This window comes from Peromyscus eremicus, chromosome 2, assembly GCF_949786415.1.
Source record: "Peromyscus eremicus chromosome 2, PerEre_H2_v1, whole genome shotgun sequence".
Lineage (NCBI taxonomy): Eukaryota > Metazoa > Chordata > Mammalia > Rodentia > Cricetidae > Peromyscus > Peromyscus eremicus.
Window position 1 is genome coordinate 150,525,397 of NC_081417.1, and position 18,728 is coordinate 150,544,124.

At 47.0% G+C, this 18,728-nt stretch overlaps 1 protein-coding gene across 1 annotated transcript in view; it reads left to right on the top strand.

Moving 5' to 3' along the window:
- Positions 1 to 10,674, top strand: part of Emc1 (ER membrane protein complex subunit 1) — a 25,106-nt gene extending 14,432 nt beyond the window's left edge. The window contains exons 17-23 of the mRNA XM_059255295.1: positions 822 to 941; positions 5,404 to 5,541; positions 6,700 to 6,873; positions 7,377 to 7,587; positions 9,049 to 9,133; positions 9,894 to 10,023; positions 10,158 to 10,674. Coding sequence (XP_059111278.1) covers positions 822 to 941; positions 5,404 to 5,541; positions 6,700 to 6,873; positions 7,377 to 7,587; positions 9,049 to 9,133; positions 9,894 to 10,023; positions 10,158 to 10,337 — 1,038 coding nt within the window. The 3' untranslated portion in view covers positions 10,338 to 10,674. The remainder of the gene's footprint in view (positions 1 to 821; positions 942 to 5,403; positions 5,542 to 6,699; positions 6,874 to 7,376; positions 7,588 to 9,048; positions 9,134 to 9,893; positions 10,024 to 10,157) is intronic.
- The last annotated feature ends 8,054 nt before the right edge of the window (positions 10,675 to 18,728 follow it).

Here is an 18,728-nt window from a genome sequence, read left to right on the forward strand (position 1 = left end):
GCTAACTCTCTAGCCCCTAATTCTGAAGTTCTTTTGATTGTTTGGTTTTTGAGACAGGGTTTCTCTGTGTGGCTCTGGCTGTCCTGGAATTCACTCTATAGACCAGGCTGTCCTTGAACTCACAGAGATCCTCATGCCTCTGCCTCCCGAGTGCTGGGATCAAAGGCATGCACCACCACCACCACCCAGCAACACTGAGGTTCTTTTTTTTTTTTTTCTTTTTTTAATCTTTTTTTAAATTTTATAATTTAATTTAATTTTACATATCAGCCATGGATTCCCTTGTTCTCTCCCCTCCCGCCCCTCCTTGCCTTCCCCCCAGCCCATCCCCCATTCCCATCTCCTCCAGGGCAAAGACTCCCCTGAGGATTGAGTTCAACCTTGTAGATTCAGTCCAGGCAGGTCCAGTCCCCTCCTCCCAGGCTGAGGCAAGTGTCCCTGTATAAGCCCCAGGTTTCAAACAGCCAACTCATGCACTGAGTACAGGACCCGGTTTTTTCAAGACAGGGTTTCTCTGTGTAGCTTTGTGCCTTTCCTAGAACTCACTTGGTATCCCAGGCTGGCCTCGAACTCACAGAGATCCGCCTGGCTCTGCCTCCCGAGTGCTGGGATTAAAGGCATGCGCCACCACCGCCCAGCTAACACTGAAGTTCTTAACAGAGCCTTATTTAAGCCTTAAATAAATCCAGTGACTGGTTTTATGGTTCACTGTTTTATGTTTAAAGCTTTCTTTAGTGGGCAAGCACTAATGGCTCTTGAGAAACAGGCTTCAAGGTTTCTGAACTTGCTGTAACACTGCTGGGCTATCTGGATTTTTCAAGGTCACAGCTTTTCCAGCTACTCGGAATGTCTTGAGACAGCTACATGAACTTGCTCCCTCCATCTTCTTCTACTTGGTGGATGCAGAGCAGGGGCGGCTCAGTGGATATCGGCTTCGGAAGGTAGGGAAGAAGCAGCTGGCTGTCCTTGTGAAACACTGTGGGTCTTTCCTGCTGTTTGGCTACAGTGGCCCTAATGCCTGATTCAAAGGCTCCCATTTGTTCACACTGGGTTGTTGTTTTAACTTTGGCACAGTGGCCTAGCTTTAATCTACTGCTATTTTAGCCAGCAATTGCCACTCCGCAGTTGCTGGTCTGCTTCTCTGGCAGCTGCCTGGCTGCTCAGGCTGCAGCCTGGTGGGAATTCTGTTCCCGCAGGCACCGGCTTGGCCATTCAGGCTAAAGGTAGCTTCACCTAAATCTCTATTGTTTGATTTATAAATAAAACTCGAGATTCAAAGGCTGGGGTGAAACCTAGCTAACCTTTCCTTGTTTCTGAAAGAGAGCATCCTTCCACTCCGCCAAACAAAGCCTTGATACTCCAAACCCCTCCCTCTTCCTTCCGGCGCATCTCTATCTCTTCCAGATGCCCTCTGATGCTCTATGATTACTTTCTGTCAACTAGTTGCTAACTCAGCCTCCTGACCCAAGGTTAATTTTATTTAATTAACACAAATACGAACTTGGGGTTCACAGTATGATTGAATACCCCCAACACTGGATGGGCAGGTACTTTGTGGTGGACTTAGTCCTCAGTGCTTTGGGTAGAGCAGCACATAGTGGTGTCCTACAGATCCTGAAGCCCAGAAAGGGTGCGTCATGCTGCTCTGAGGCTGGAGGCAGGGGGCATGGGTGAGGGTTGAGATGAGCATTTATACAAAAGCAAATTTCAACAGAATATGTGCTTTGCACTCTCTTTCCAGAAATGGGTCAGTTGGCTCTGAAGGGGTTCAGCCCTTGCCAGTATCCATGCATGCTGGCTCTGAAGTTCACAGTAGGCTGGCCTTGGTAACAGGGCTACCTAGAGGGAACTTTGGGTGGTGTTTGGTCACCAGAGAGCCTTCCTCTTCTGTCCTTTAATATGTCTTGAGAGGTAAAGCACGAACAGCAATCAGCAGCTTAGACTCAGCTGCTGGGATTAGTACTTCAGTTTCATTGCTTGCTGACTTGTAATCTGGCACATACTATGTCTGCAGCCCTGTTTTCATGTCTATGAAGTAAGATGGTGAGGGTAACAGGGAAAGGCACTCACTGCAAAGCTTGACAATCTAAGTGTTGTCTCTCAAACCCACATGCTCGAAGGAGAAAACTAACATTCACAGGTTGTTCTCTGACTTCTACATGCACACACACACACACACACACACACACACACACAAACAAACACACAAATAAGTAAATAGATGTAAAAAAATAAGATCATGATACTTAGCCTGAGAAACAATTAAGTTTTATTTTTATTATTTTCTTTGCATACATATATGTCTGTGTATCACCTGCATGCCTGGTTCCCTTAGAGGCCAGAAGAGGTTATTAGATCTCTTGTGATAGGAGTTCAGACTATTGAGCTGCCATGTGGGTGCTCAGAAATGAACCCAGGTCCTCTAGAAGAACAACTAGTGCTCTCACCCATGGAGCCACGTCTACATCTCTGCTGTTATTTTTAATTATGTGTATATGTGTTCATGTAAGGGCATTCGTGTAGGTGCCAGTGGGTGTAGGAAGAGAATGCTGAGCCCCTGGGAGTTGGAGTCACACTACTGTGAGCCTTCTGATGTGGATGTTAGGAGCTGAACCTGGGTCCTCTGGAAGAGCAACCAGTGTTTTTGCTTCAGATAGTGGTTTGCCACTGAACTGTAGCATGAATCTTAAACGGGTCTTATTAATAAAATCAAACCTAAGGCCAGTTATTGAGGCGAATGCTGCAAGATCAGAGAAGCAGAACAAGCCACAGCTACCTCACCTCTCCAGTTCCTCAGCTGATCCTCTTTCCTCAGACTGGAAGCGTCTGTGTCCTCATCCAAATGAATCTCAACTGAACTGCTTCTCGAAAGCCTGAATGCTTAACCAGCCTAGTTCCTGGTTTTCACGCCTTATATACCTTTCTGCTTTCTGCCCTCACTTCCTGGGATTAAAGGCTCACTTCCTGGGATTAAAGGCATGTGTCACCATGCCTGGCTGTTTCCAATGTGGCCTTGAACTCACAGAGATCCAGACAGATTTCTGCCTCTGGAATGCTAGGATTAAAGGCGTGAGTGCCACCATTTTCTAGCCTATGTATCTAGTGGCTGTTCTGTTCTCTGACCCCAGATAAGTTTATTAGGGTACACAATATTTTGGGGAATATAATACTACCACACTGAACCATTTCTCGAGCCCCTATTAATAACATTTTTATTAAAAATATTAGAAGAGCCAGAGAGATGGCTCAGTGGCGAAGAACACTGGCTGCTCTTACAGCAGACCTGGGTTTGTTCCCCGCACCCTCATGGCAACACAGGCACCTGTGACTCCAGCCCCAGGGGAATCTAACAATCTTCTGTCCTCCTGTGCTGCACAAACATATATACAGGCAAAACACCCACATGTGTAAAGTAACCTGGACTACATAGTGAGTTCCAAGACAGCCAGCATATGAAGAGAGACCCTATCCAAAAAAAAAAAAAAAAAAGAAAGAAAGTAAAAAGATCCCCTGAGCAAATATGCACATCCCTGTATCCTATTCCCAGCTGTCCTTGCCAGCTGTTTGCTGTGTGCTGGGGTACTGTAAGCATAGCTGTATGGACACATGCATCTACATGTCTCATAAAATTATGTCTTTCTCAAAGAGAACAGATCTATATTTATTTTACTTATTTGCATTTTCACTTAATGTCTTTTCTGCTTAGATCACCCTTCCTTCCTTCCTTCCTTCCTTCCTTCCTTCCTTCCTTCCTTCCTTCATCCCTTTCTTTCTCTCTTTTTTTTTTTAAATTTTTTTGAGACAGAGTTTTTCTGTCTAACAGCCCTGACTACCCTGGAACTCTCTCTGTAGACTAGGCTATCCTAGAACTTGTTCTGTAGACCAGGCTGGCCTTGAACTCACAGACATCCGCCTGCCTCTGCCTCCTGAGTGCTGGAATTAAAGATATGCATCACCACTGACTGCCCAGCTCTGCTTCATTATTTTTTTCAGAAACCCTACTCATTTATTTGTTTATTTTGAGGCAGGATCTTACTGTGTAGTTCAGGCTGGCCTTGAATTCATGGTATCCTCTTGTTTCAATTTCCTAAGTTCTGGGATTATAAATTGAACTCCATTCCCAGCTCCTTGCTTTAGTGTTTTTCCTTCTTTCTTTTTTTTAAAAAAAGATCTATCTATCTATCTATCTATCTATCTATCTATCTATCTATCTATCTATCTAATGTGCACTAGGGTTTTGCCTTTATATACTCTGTGAGAGGGTACTGGATCGCTTGGAACTGGAGTTACAGACAATAGTGAACTACCGTGTGGGTGCTGGAAATTGAACCCAGGTCCTTTGGAAGAGCAGCCAGTGCTCTTAACTGCCGAGCCATCAATCCAGCCCCTCTTATTTTTTTTTAATAATTTATTCTTATTTTATGTGCATTGATGTTTTGCCTGCATGTATGTCTGTGTGAGGGTGTTGGGTCCCCAAAACTGAAGTTACAGACAGTTGTGAGACACCATGTGGGTGCTGGGAATTGAACCTGGGTCCTCTGGAAGAGCAGTCAGTGCTCTTAACCACTGAGCCATCTCTCTAGCCTCCCTTTCTTGTTTTCTAATTTAAAAAATTATATTTATTTATTCTGTATGAGTATAGGGAAGTATGTATGTGTATATGCGTATACAAGCATGAGCCCACATGCCATGACACTCATGTGGAGATCAGAGCTCAGAGCACACCTTGCAGTAATTGTTTCTTTCCTTCCATCATGTGGGTTTCAGGGATTGAACCCTGGTTGTCAGGCTTGGTGGCAAGCCCCTTTACCAGCTGAGCCATCTTACTGGGCCTAGTATCTTTCTTTGAGATAAGATCTTACTCTTATCCTGGCTGGCCTGGAACTTACCATGTAGACCCAGCTATATCTTTTTTTTTTACTAAACAGAGACTTCCAAACTTCCTTACAAGTCTTGCTTTTGTGTGTGTATACATGTGTGTGAGGTGTAAGTGCACATGTATGCATATGTATAGTGGCCAGAGGACAATGTTGGATGTCATCTCTCAGGTGCCAGCCACCTTGTTGTTTAACTTTGTGGAGTTTCTCACTGGTCTGGAGCTCACTGAGTACGCTAGGCTGGCTCGCCAGTGAACCCTTGGGGACCTTCTGTCTCCACCTTCCCCGTGCTGGGATTACAAGTGCAGCCACCAGCAGACTTCCTTTATCTGGGTGTGGGAATCCAACTCAGCAAGTACATCACTGACTTACCTACCCATCCAGCCTAAGCCGAGTCTGTCCCTGGTCCTTCTAGTCCACAGGACTCAGATACCGCACTGCAGGCTGGGTCAGCTGTGGGACGCCTCTGACTCCATATCTGGCCCTGGCCTATCTCCCACTCACAAGTGCTCTTGCTCTTCCCTAGGATCTCACCACGGAACTGAGTTGGGAGCTCACCATTCCCCCAGAAGTGCAGCGGGTCGTCAAGGTGAAGGGGAAGCGCAGCAGCGAACACGTGCACTCCCAGGGCCGGGTGATGGGGGATCGAAGTGTGCTCTATAAGGTATGCCGCAGCCTGGCAATGAGGAAGGCTGGTTTTTATTTATTGATGTGTATAATTTTAGATTTATTTTTTATGAGACAGAGTCTCTTATAGGCCTGGCTGGCTTGAAACTCACTTTGTAGACCAGGCTCCCCTTGAACTCATAGAGATCACCCTGCCGCTGAGTGTTGGGATTAAAGGTGTGCGCTAACATGCCCTACTTATTATTCTGTATATGTGGGGATGGGGCATGCACTGTGGCATGTGTGTGGAGGTCAGAGGACAACTTGTGGGAGTTGGCTGTCTTCTTCCACCATGTGGGTCCTGGGGTTTGGACTCAGGTTGACAGGAGGCTTGGTGGCAAGTATCTTCACCTGCCGAGGCATTTCACTGGCCCAAGTAAGGCTTTGAGGAGAGTTAGTGTTGAAATTCTGGTCAAGTTATTTGATTCCTGTGTATTGATGTCTGTGAAATGTGTGTGTGTGTGTGCTATAGATGTACTCAGGGCTTCTGGCATGCTAGGAAAAGTACTCTGCCACCCAGCTATGTACCCAGCCTAACAAATATACCTTCCTCTGCTGGTTGTGGACCTCACGTGAGCTGTTCATCTTCTCCCAGTGCTTGCTGTGTGGCCCTCTCGGCCAGTGCTAGTTTTATTAATAGTACAGGTATGACTACAGTCTTCTGGGGTTAAAGGTTAATCAGTCCATCAGGTGATTTGTGGGTAACAAGCTACCTTAGAGAAGGGTGGTACACTTTAATTCCATCACTCAGAAGGCTGAGGTGGGAGGATTGTAAATGTAAGGCCAGCTTAGACTGCATAGTGACATTCTGTCTCAAAAGAAAGGGGTGGTGGTGAGCTAGATGGCCCAGCAGACAAGGCACTTGCAGCTGGCTTTGGTCCTCAGAGCTCCATTGGGGGGCGGTGGTTGTATCATAAGGTTTTGAAGAGGATTAAGGGACATGCAAGGCATGCAGTGTGGCCCCAGTCCTCAGAATATTTAAAGCAAACATTGAATTGAGAAACTACATAGGGAGCTGTTTTGCTCTGCAATGCTGGTTCCTTTGCCAAGTGGCTGAGCTCCTTATTGGTCTCAGGCCCCAGGGCTCACAGGAGATCCAAGTACGTGACATGCTATCATGGCTCCTAAAGTTTGTCATTGTGGTTTCCCTCCCTAGAGTCTGAACCCCAACCTGCTGGCGGTGGTGACAGAGAGCACGGATGTCCACCCTGAGCGCACCTTTATTGGCATCTTCCTCATTGATGGTGTCACTGGCCGCATCGTCCACTCCTCTGTGCAGAAGAAGGCCAAGGGCCCCGTCCACCTCGTGCATTCAGAGAACTGGGTGGTGGTAAGGAGTCACTGCCAGGGACACAGAGGAGCTCAGAAGGTCCCCGAATCTTAGGTTCTTTCCAGAAACAGCAGCCACTTTGCTTTCTCAATATCCCAGCTCCCTGGAAAGCAGCAGATGGGCTTGGGCTTGAGCTCTGCTCTTCCCATTCCTGACTGTAGAACCCTGAACTAATCTTGTGAGCTCTTGGTTGCATTGTGAAATAAGGACAGTAGTAGTCTCCTCCAGGCTAGCTCAGAACAGTGCACCTCATAAGCTCCCAGAGGGTGGCTGCTGTTACTATGACTCCTAAGAACATGGGCAGTTCCTGTGTCATGGACAACATTGGACAGCCTAGACAAAGCCGTCATGGAAGTTAGTAAAATTGCAACAAGGAAGAAGAGCATGGGACGACTGGGTCTTTTCCTCTCTGGTCTGCAGCTGCTGTTAATGGCATCTGTAGTGCAACCTCCCTTTTCAGTTGATTCAGCACTAAACCAAATTGCCTCCCTTTCTGCCCACAGTACCAATACTGGAACTCTAAGGCTCGGCGCAATGAACTGACCGCCCTAGAGCTCTACGAGGGCACTGAGCAGTATAATGCCACTGCCTTCAGCTCCCTAGACCGTCCCCAGCTGCCTCAGGTCCTCCAGCAGTCCTACATCTTCCCCTCCTCCATCAGTGCTATGGAGGCTACCATCACGGAGCGTGGCATCACCAGCCGACACTTGCTCAGTGAGTGTTGGGAGGAGGGTTTCACACTGAAGTGGGGATGCACTGCTAGCAGAGACAGGTTCACACTGAAGTGGGGATGCACTGCCAGTAGAGAGACTGGTTCACACTGAAGTGGAATGCACTGCCAGCAGAGAGACTGGTTCACACTGAATTGGGATGCACTGCCAGCAGAGAGACTGATTCACACTGAAGTGGGGATGCACTGCCAGCAGAGACAGGTTCACACTGAAGTGGGATGCACTGCTAGCAGAGACAGGTTCACACTGAAGTGGGGATGCACTGCTAGCAGAGACAGGTTCACACTGAAGTGGGGATGCATTTCCAGCAGAGACTGATTCACACTGAAGTGGGGATGCACTGCCAGCAGAAACTAGGCTCTCTTTCTCTTTGCTTAGTTCAGCTTTGATGGCTTTTGCTCAGTCCTTGATTCTCATGAACCATTTCCTTTCTTTGGTGCTTTCTTGCAGCTCAGAAACCCATCCCTAATGTCTATTTGTTTTAGCTATATATATATTTTTAGATTAGCATACAAAATAATGTGTCATTATTCTTTGTTGTTATTTATGCCCTTTCCCCTCTGTTGGTCTCTTCCCTCCCTCTACAAAGTCCATCTTCTACTTCCATGTAGCATGGAGTTCCCCTGACTCTCTTTCTCTTTCCCCCACCATCTCTTCCTTTTCTTTCGTGGTCCTCTTTCTACTTTTTATGACCTCGGCACACACACAGAAACTTAAGTCCTTCTGCGTATGAGAAAAAGTATGGAACTTGTCCTTCTGTGTCTGACTCTCCATGTCATTCTTTGTTGTTTGAGATTGGATCTTACATGGCCCAAGATAGCCTCGAACTCCTAATCTTCCTACCTCTACCTCTTGAATGCTCAGCATCCTGATTTGTTTGTTTTTGAGACAGACATAGCTCTGGCTGTCCTAGAACTCACTATGTAGACCAGGCTGGCCTCTAATCCCTGAGATCCTCTCTCTGCCTTCCAAGTGCTGGAATTCAAGGTTTCATCACCATGCCTGACTCTGATATCATTTATTTTTTATTTTTTTGGTTTTTCGAGGCAGGATTTCTCTGTGTAGCTTTGCACCTTTCCTGGAACTCACTCTGTAGCCCAGGCTGGCCTAGAACTCACAGAGATCTGCCTGGCTCTGCCTCCCAAGTGCTGGGATTGAAGGCATACACCACTGCCGCCCGGCTATTTTAAACTCTTAATTGTAAACTTCTATGTAACCCCAAACCAGGAGATAGCAAAGAGAGCACCACGTACTTGTATCCCAGGTCTTAAGGGTCCCCCCCTCCAGTGGCCACGCCCCAGGGGCATGTACCTCAAGGTCATAGGCAGGTGTAACAGTTACCTGCTACCTCACTAGGGGCAGTGCTTCAGGGCATGGCTCAAACAGCCACCTGTGGCCCTCATTCAGGATTAGAAAATGTGAATCTTCATTTCTTCCTGTGCAGTTGGGCTGCCTTCTGGAGCGATCCTTTCCCTCCCCAAGGCCTTGCTGGATCCCCGGCGTCCTGAGATCCCGACAGAACAAAGCAGGTGAGACACCTGTGGGCAGAAGGGTCTGACTGTCAGGAACTTAGCCTGCTGAGAATGTTAGTCCTCAGTGAGGAAGGGGCAGACTGGGGAGGAGGCCTGGAGCGCGTCGATTGTTCACCATTAGCGTGAACACTTCCCTACCATCTGGGCCTGTCTCCTCCCCTATGTTCTGAAGTCTTTTCAGGATACCCAGAAGTGGGCAGTGGGAGGAACAGAGGAGGATGGCTTGGAGCAGGCAAGGGGGTGGAGCTAGAAGGGTGCCAGGCTTTCTGAGGGTGAATGGAACTGAGGACTTCACTGGTGTGAAGAGCAGGAGTCGCCAGTGGTCCAGCGTGCTGGTTTGAAATGTCAGAAGTCAGGACTTCCCTCTAGTGTGCAGGGCCGGATGGCTGTGTCAGGTTTCCTTCGTTTGGATCTTGAAACGGGAGCTCACTAGCCCAGGCTGGCCTTGAACTTGAGGCAGTCCTCCTTTCTCAACCTCCGAAATGCTGGGATTTATGCGTGTACAACTCCATGCCTGGCTTGTGTTATATGTTCTTATCAAATTGGCGCTTAACCTTGTTCTCCAACTGGCCTTCCGTATAGCCCTTCACCGTTCATTCAGCTGCTGCATTGTACGACCTAACTCAAGTACTCCTCAAAGGAGATTCAAGGTTTGATGTGTGTCCTGGAGCCTTCCCAGGTCCCAGGAAGGGCAGCCATGAAAGAGATTCCATTACAGCAGCTTTTAGAGTCCCTGTCCCTCTGCTGTGTTTTGCAGAGAGGAGAACCTGATCCCATATTCTCCAGATGTCCAGATTCACGCAGAGCGATTCATAAACTATAACCAGACAGTCTCTCGAATGCGAGGCATCTACACAGCACCATCAGGCCTGGAGTCCACTTGTTTGGTGAGTGGCCCCATGTGGCATCTGCAGTGTGGCTTTGTGCCCTGAGGATCCCATCTCCTTCCTAACAGAGTCTGAGGTGCTGGTGACTCACTGGCTGCCTTTCTTTCCCAGTTCTCATTCCGTCTGTCTTTCAGGTTGTGGCCTATGGTTTGGACATTTACCAAACTCGAGTTTACCCATCCAAGCAGTTCGATGTCCTCAAGGATGACTATGACTATGTGCTAATCAGCAGTGTCCTTTTTGGCCTGGTTTTTGCCACCATGATCACAAAGAGGCTGGCACAGGTGAAACTCCTCAATCGAGCCTGGCGGTAAAACAGGAGCATCCTGCCAGAGTGGAGAGCCTCAGGGAAGAGGGTCAGCTAAGGAGCTGTGGCCGTGGATTGGTGGATCGGTGAAGTTGGATTGGGCTCTCATCTCTCTGAATCTGGGGGAAGAAGATGACCTTCATGTAGAACTGCTGGGATCCAGTGACGCACAGTCCTTGTGGGACGAAGAGCCACCGCAGCGAGCATCTCCATGCATCTGACCTACTGCTCTGTTTCCTTTATCTGCCCATCTATGGATATTCTGGGGCTTTTTGCTTCTGTTTTTTCCTTTTATGAGACCTCTGGTTTTTCTCCTTGGAGGCTGTTTAAATCGACTTTAGTTAGCCTTCTGTGTCTCTAGTCTTACTAGAAATCCTCTGACAACTTGTTCTCCGTCCCTGCTTCCAAGCCTGATGGGTCAGCTCTGCCTTAAAGGTGCACTTGGCTGCCTAACCCTGATGGGGCCAATGCCAGAGCCATTTTTAGCTACAGTCTGAGGACTGATTCCACCCCATGGCTTCTCTCTGAAATCACAGAAGTTATGGAGTCAGAACTCATTTTAACTAAGCTTTTTCTTCCATGGTGTCATTCGTATGGTTGAGCCACCATTTGATTCAACCTACCAAAGCCAAGTAATTTGGCTTCTCACCCACAACCTGTGCTTTTCTCTTGAGCTATAGCAGGGCTGAAGTCTTTTTCCTTTTTTAAAAAAATTAAATATTTTTGGTTTTTCAAGACAGGGGTTCTGTGTAGTCCTGGCTATCCTGGAATTTAGTCTGTAGACCAGGCTGGCCTCAACTCAGAGATCCGCCTGCCTCTGCCTCCCGAGTGCCAGCATTAAAGGCGTACGCCACCATGCCTGGCTTAGCACTAAAGCTTTTTAAAGCTACCAAATTATCTGAGCCTTGATGAGATTTTTTTGACATCCCAGCATCCCATACCTCACTGTTCCTGCTGGCCCCACTAGACATCCTATAGCCCCGTTAGAGAGAGGGGCCTTTGTTAAAAAAAGAAAACTTATTTATTCTTAATTTAGGTTTGTTTTGTTGTTCTGAGGTAGAGTTTTGCTCTGTAGCTCAGGTTGACCTCAAGCTTGCAGCCCTCCTGCCTATCCTTCCGGTGTTGGGATTATAGATGTCTGCCATCATGCTTGGCAGTGTGCAAATTTTGAATCTCATTGGTATAATTTTCTGTGTGGCATTAGGGATAGAATCCAGGGTCTCAATCTAGGCAAGTTCTCTGCACCGAGCTCTCCATAAGGTGAGCCGTGTGCCTGTTATTTTTCTTGAGCAGTTTTTAAATTTTACTGATTGAAGTTTTTGGGGGCCTGCAAGGAGGATGCTGAGATTCAAACCCAGGGCCTCACATGTGTTAGCGCACACTCTACTTCTACTACTGAGTCACAACCCCAAACACATGTAACCTTTTTACTCATTTTATTTTTTTGAGATGTGGTCTTACTGTACAGCCCTGTCTGGCCTGGAACTAGCTATGTATACTAGGGCTGGGCTCCTGTGTGGGGTGTGTGTGCACGCCTGTCTGGGATCCTGTGTGGAGTGTGTGTGCACTCCTGTGTGGGGTGTGTGCGCACTCCTGCCTGGGCTCCTGTGTGGGGTGTGTGTGCACTCCTGTGTGTGTGTGTGTGTGTGTGTGTGTGTGTGTGTGTGTGTGTGTGCACTCCTGTGTGGAGTGTGTGTGCACTCCTGCCTGGGCTCCTGTGTGGGGTGTGTGTGCACTCCTGCCTGGGCTCCTGTGTGGGGTGTGTGTGCACGCCTGTCTGGGCTCCTGTGTGGGTTGTGTGTGCACTCCTGCCTGGGCTCCTGTGTGGGGTGTGTGTGCACTCCTGCCTGGGCTCCTGTGTGGGGTGTGTGTGCACGCCTGTCTGGGCTCCTGTGTGGGTTGTGTGTGCACTCCTGCCTGGGCTCCTGTGTGGGGTGTGTGTGCACTCCTGTGTGGAGTGTGTGCACTCCTGCCTGGGCTCCTGTGTGGAGTGTGTGCACTCCTGCCTGGGCTCCTGTGGGGGGGGGTGTGCACGCCTGTCTGGGCTCCTGTATGGGGTGTGTGTGCACTCCTGCCTGGGCTCCTGTGTGAGGTGTGTGTGCACACCTGCCTGGGCTCCTGTGTGGGGTGTGTGTGCACACCTGCCTGGGCTCCTGTGTGGGGTGTGTGTGCAAGCCTGCCTGGGCTCCTGTGTGGGGTGTGTGTGCACTCCTGCCTGGGCTCCTGTGTGGGGTGTGTGTGCACTCCTGCCTGGGCTCCTGTGTGGGGTGTGTGTGCACTCCTGCCTGGGCTCCTGTGTGGGGTGTGTGTGCACGCCTGCCTGGGCTCCTGTGTACTACATGGAAGAATCCTAAGTTTTACCTTGCTTGTGAACCTGGGGACTGATTGTTCTTTTTGAAGAAGGGAAGACAATGCAGTTGACTATGCTCCCTAGAATAAAGCAGTGATCAGTGGCTCTGGCCTCAGCTGTTTTGTGTCTTCAGAGTTCACTTTGAGGCTACTTTTGCATTAAAATGGGGGAAAAAAAAACAAAGCCACATGTGGAGGCACACCCCTATAATAGTGCACTTGGTCATCCTCAGCTATATATTAGCATAGGCTATATGAAACTTTGTCTTTTTTTTAAAAAGGAGGGGTATATGTGGAGAGATGGCACAGTGGTTAAGAGTACCTGTTGCTTTTTCAGAGGACCCAAGTTCAGTTCTCAGTACCTGCATTGAGTGCCTCACAAGCACCTGTACTCCACTTCCAGGAGATCCAACATCTTCTCCTGGCCTCTGTGGGCGTAAGGCAACACGCCATCTTCCTTGTGGGTGGTAACCAGTTTCCTCTATTTGTGAATTGTCCAGCTGGTGTTAGTAAGGGGTAAGCACTGACACTTCCAACAAGAGGCCCCTGTCCTTGCTGACTTTGTGAAAAGCGACCCGAGAGGAGACAGTGATGCCCATTACATTTTTTTGCTTTAGTTTTTGTTTTGTGACAAGGTCTTACCATGCAGCTCTGGTGGGCCTGGAATGCACAGAGATATGCCTGGATTAAAGGCATATACCACTATGCTCACCCAGTCTGCCCTAGCTTTGAGATAGACTGGCTTGAATTTTGTGTAAGATGGCTAAGTGACACCACATTGCCATGTTTTGTTTGTTTGTTTTGTCTTTTTGTTTTAAGATTTATTTTTATTTTTTGACTTTTCCCTGCATCTATGTGAATTCACTGTGTGTGTGGCTGGTGCCCATGGAGGCCAGAATAGGTTGCTGGTTTATTGCTGCCTGGGGGCCAGCCTCCAGACAGCCCAGGGCTCAGAAGGAATCCAAGGCATCAGCATATACTAAGACTTTTCTGTCTGAGAGGGTCAGGGTAAAAGATGCACACACTCTCTTGGTGGTTTCCTTCAGACCTTTTCTTTATTCTTTTGCATTTTCTATTTATTTTTCTTCTCTCTTTCTTGATGTTTTCCTTCTAGTTCATTTTTACTCTCTCTAACTCTATCTCTATTCTTTCCCTTACAGCTTATATACCCCAGCAAAATCTTTCAGGCAATATAAAAATTACAATGTGGTTCAATATAAAAATTACAATGTGGTTACATTCTGTTTTTCAAGTGAATGATAACAATGAATACAAAACAAACAGTAAAAACCAGCATGTTTTCCATATCCCTTACATGATCAAACATTTTACATATTACAGATGAAAAACAAGTTATCCCAAGAACCCACATACATTCATACCCAAGCAACTTGTTATAGATTAACCATGTGGGCAAGCAAGATACTCTTCTCAGTCAGGTCTTTTTTTGGCAGGCTGCATTTTGAAGTTACAAAGAAAGGGCCAATTGCTTTATTCCTTATCTTGAAAGGTAGTCTTATAAGGAATCTTAAAGGAATCACAAACCTAAGCTTTTACATATGAAAAAGAATCAGCTCTACTGTAAATCTTTAGGGTACATACCCACTCATCAATAGTTTTTTATATCAGGAGATTGAGGGTGGAAATGGGTATAAGTAATTAATCATCACCTCTGGTCATCAACCAATCCTAGCAAGAAAAGTGCATCCGCTAGTAATAATCGGGCTGCTTTGTTCTTGTTCTCTGACCATGAAGAGTTCCACATTCAACTATGTCCCTTTCTAAAACTTTAGATTATATTCTTGGTGTGGTTTTTTTTTTTTAACCTCAAAGCTATTTGACAAAAACATCTTAGTTTAACTTTAAGTTATTTTCAAAGCTTTGTTTCAGCTATTAATGCACTCTGAAACTTGTGAACACATCTCCCAACATTAAGGTTAAAAGAATTTAAGCTAGCTGGGCTAACTGGGAGTCAATTATTTTCCTTAATCATTAAACTAAGCCACAGTCTATATAGCTCCTCAATGTGTTCTAGCTGTGTGACACTTCCTTGTATTTATTTTTATTCATCGGAACTCTGTTTAAGCTATCATTATTATTATCATCAATTAGACAGTACAGCTTAGGGAAGAATCACCTTCATGACAATCTACAGATAAAAATGCCTAGTAGAATGGGGTGTTTCCATGAGATGAGCACACTATATTACAGGTAGTGGGGATCTCCCCACACCTGTTCACACCATACCAGATACCAGAGAAAGACGGCAGCCGCAGTAAACATGTAAATGGACAGCAGAAGCAAAAGACACTCCGGGGTCTGTGGTCTCAGGGCCTTGCCTGACCAAGATTCACCCATCAGAGTTTCCTCCTGCTGGGCTGACACCTTGCACTTCAATTGTCACCTACAGCTCCTCTGACATGGCCCCGGGTCAGCACTGAATCCTTGGAACTGGATGTTTGGAGCCACCATGGGGGCCCTGGGAAGTCTACTGAGTCCCCTGGAAGAGCAGCCAGTGCTCTTAATGGTTGAGCCTCATGTCCAGCCCCATATACTGTGCTGTGTTTCCATAGTACAGTTAGTCTACAAGATTCTAGTTCTCCCTGCCTAAGTGCCAGAAGCATAAAGTAGCTAATGGTCGGGAAGTGACCCACCCTTCATAGAGTTCCCTGTAGTTCACCTTTCAACCTTTACCATTTTACCAGAGTTACTCAAAACAGGTGATTAAAGTATCTAAGGCTTGAGTGAAGTATAACTTTTCTCAGAAGTATTGATTTTTTGATTTTCTTTATTGTTTTTATTTATTTATTTATTTATTTTGAGATATGGTTTCTCTGTGTAGCCTTGGCTGTCCTAGACCTGGCTCTGTAGACCAGGTTGGCCTCGAATTCACAGATCATATTTTTCAGTTTTAATTTGTTTTGTTTTTGATAAGGTGTCTCTCTATGTAACCCTCACTGTTCTGGAACTCACTGCATAGACCAGGCTGGCCTTAAACTCACAAAGCACTGCCTGCCTATGCCTTCTGAGTGTTGAGATTAAAGGTGTGTGCCACCATGCCTGTCCTTATATTTATTTTTATGTGCATGTGTGTATTGCCTGTGTACCATGTACATGCTTGGTGCCCAAAGACCCAGAAGAGGGCATCAGACCACTGGAACTAGAGTTAAAGACAGTTGTGAGCTGTCATGTGGGTACTGGGAACTGAACCTGGGTCTTTTGTAAGAGCAGCTTGCACTTTTAACCCCTGAGCTATCTCTTGAGTTCCTTCCCCTTAATTTTTTAAAGCAACTACCATCCTTGATTAGCTCATGTAATTTCTGTAGATGAGGTGTTGAGCTACAACCAAGATGTTGGTTACTGCCAGGCTGCGTGGGCTGGAGATGGTCTTCTCACATGGGTGCCAAAAGTGGAACAGCTGGTCACCCTACTATTGGAGGCTCAGTTCTTTGCAACCCGGGCCTCCAGGGGCTGCTTCTGTGCCGTTCCAACAAGGCTGCTTTATCTCAGGATGAGCAGTGCAAGAGGATGAGCCAGCCCCCCTCAGTCAGAAAGCAGTTCCCACCTAGTTTTTGAGACTGTATTTCTTCTCTCAGTTCTCGGATCCATTTGGTTTCTTTTCCTCTCTGTGAGTATTCCATGAGCCCTTTCTCCCCTTATCTTCATTAATTTGATTTATTAGCCTTAAAGTTAATTAGCACTAAAGTTTCTCTTAAAATGGGTGATTCTGTACCATTTCCTGTTTGGTTTTGAATGGGGAAGGCATTCAAGAGGACATCTTCAAGAGGAGATAAATTACTGGTAATAAGGTGGAGACAAGAGGGTGTTGTGTGACAAAACTTCCTGGGGAGACACTACACAGATATCCACACACCCCAGTTAGGGAGCCTATGACAGACCAAAGTATGGATACCACTGATTGTTTACTTAGTTTTGATTTTTGTTATTTATTTTGAGACAAGGTTTCTCTGTGCAGCGTTGGCTGTCCTGGAACCTGCTTTGTAGACTAGGCTGGCCTCGAATTCAGAAATCCACCTGCCTCTGCCTCCTGATTGCTGGGATTAAAGGCATGCATCACTACTGCCCAGCTTTTAAATTTTATTGAAAAGATTTTTAAAGAACTTATTTTATGTGCATGAATGTTATGTCTGCATGTATGTGTGTGTACCATTTGCGTGACCAGTGCCCTGAGTTCAGGAGGTATCACATCCCTTGGAAGTGGAGTTACAAATGGTTGTGAGTTGCCACGTGGGTGCTGAGAACTGAATCTGGGCCCTCGGAAAGAGTCATTTCTCCAGCTCCCTCAAAATTTGTTCTTTTTGCCAAGCAGTGCTGGCTTACAATTTTAATCCCAGCACTCGGGAAGCAGAGGCAGGTGGATCTCTGAGTTTGAGGCCAGCCTGGTCTACAGAGTGAGTACTAGGACAACCAAGGTTACACAGTGAAACCCTGTCTCAAAAAACAAAGTATAAAACAATTTGTTTTTATTTATGTGTACCTGTGTGCCCAACTACTAACTCTAGCTCTAGGGGGAAGGCCAGAAGAGGATGTTAGAGGCCCTGGAGCTAGAGTTACTGGTGAGTATAGGTACTGGGAATTGAATCTGGAGCCTCTGGAAGAGCAGCCTATACCCTTAATTGCTGAGCCAATTCTCTAGCCCCTACAATTTGAAGGTTTCCGAGCCCTCCCCAGCCTCTCAAGTCCTTCATTTTTATTTTAGTTCATAAAATATTACTATTCTGTAATTCCTATCTTATTTTTTAGGTCAGACTATTGATAAAACTTGTGCTTCATCTAAACTGCTTAGTCTTGTATATTCCTGGCAGGCTTGTATTTGCTATGTAGACCATGCTGAATTTATGGTATTCCTCTGCCTCCCCAGTGCTGGCACTACAAAGCATTTGAAAAAGATTTACTTTTAATTTATGTGCGTTTGTGTGTGTTGTGTGTGTGTGGGTGGGGTGGGGGGGTATGTGCACGTGGGAATGCAGGTTCCTATAGAGCCCAGGAGAGGGCATCAGATCCCCTGGAACTGGAATTACAGGCCTTAGTGAGCAGCTGAGAATGGAACTCTGCTAAACCATGTCTCCAGCCCCTCAATCTCAATTTAGAACATAAATGTTATCTTAAGTCTTTGAGACAATACAAGAACAAACCTCCACTACGGAAATGTACTTGATTTGCTAGTACTGCCGATGGGCGGATGTGGTGTAGCACACCTATAATCTCTCAGCATTTGGGAAGCTGAAACAAGAGGATTGCATAGTGTTCCTGGCCAGCCTGGGCTACAGCGGAACAAAATAACCCCTCATCCTCGGAATTATAGACCGATGTGGAGACCCACACCTGTAATTCCACCGCAATGGGGATAGGATTGCTCAAGTCCGAGGCCCCTGAAAGACCGTCGCAACGGCTCCTGACTCCAACAAGCCAGCACTCTGGAGCCTGAGGGAGGAAGGTTGAGAGCACATTTCAAAAACCTAAAAACCTTCTCTCATGATTATTACTGAAGGGTCCCAAACATTCAAAGAAGTGACAGCAAAAACATGAACTCGTGCAGAAAATCGTTGCTGTGAGGTGGTGTGCCGAGAAAGCTTTGTGAACTGGGAAGCGCTAGAATGTCTGCTCGTGTGGTACACTGGGCAGAGGAAGCGGCTAGCAGTGAGCAGACCTTGGCCTCCTCTTCTCGTCCCTAACTGTCCCAGGACGGCACCATTTCGTAGCCTTGCACACCTCTTCCGAACCCGAGTCACAAAACACATTTACTCAGGCTGAAAACCGTATTTCCGCTTAGTGCTGGCCCGCGCACGCGCAGTAGTTAGTGCTCCCTGCGAGCATGCGCAGTGGCGTGCGCACTCTAGCGCACGCGCAGAGGACATCTCTCCAGATTCTCCCCCTGAAGCGCTCAATGCTGCGCAGGCGCACTGCCTCGGGTCCTGCCCCGAGAAGTCAGAGGCGGCACAGCGCCTCGCGTTTTTGTTGAGCGACCCGTGGCGCGCTGTCTGACGCACACGATTGCGTCACTTCCGCTCCCTCCCGGGAGGCGGCG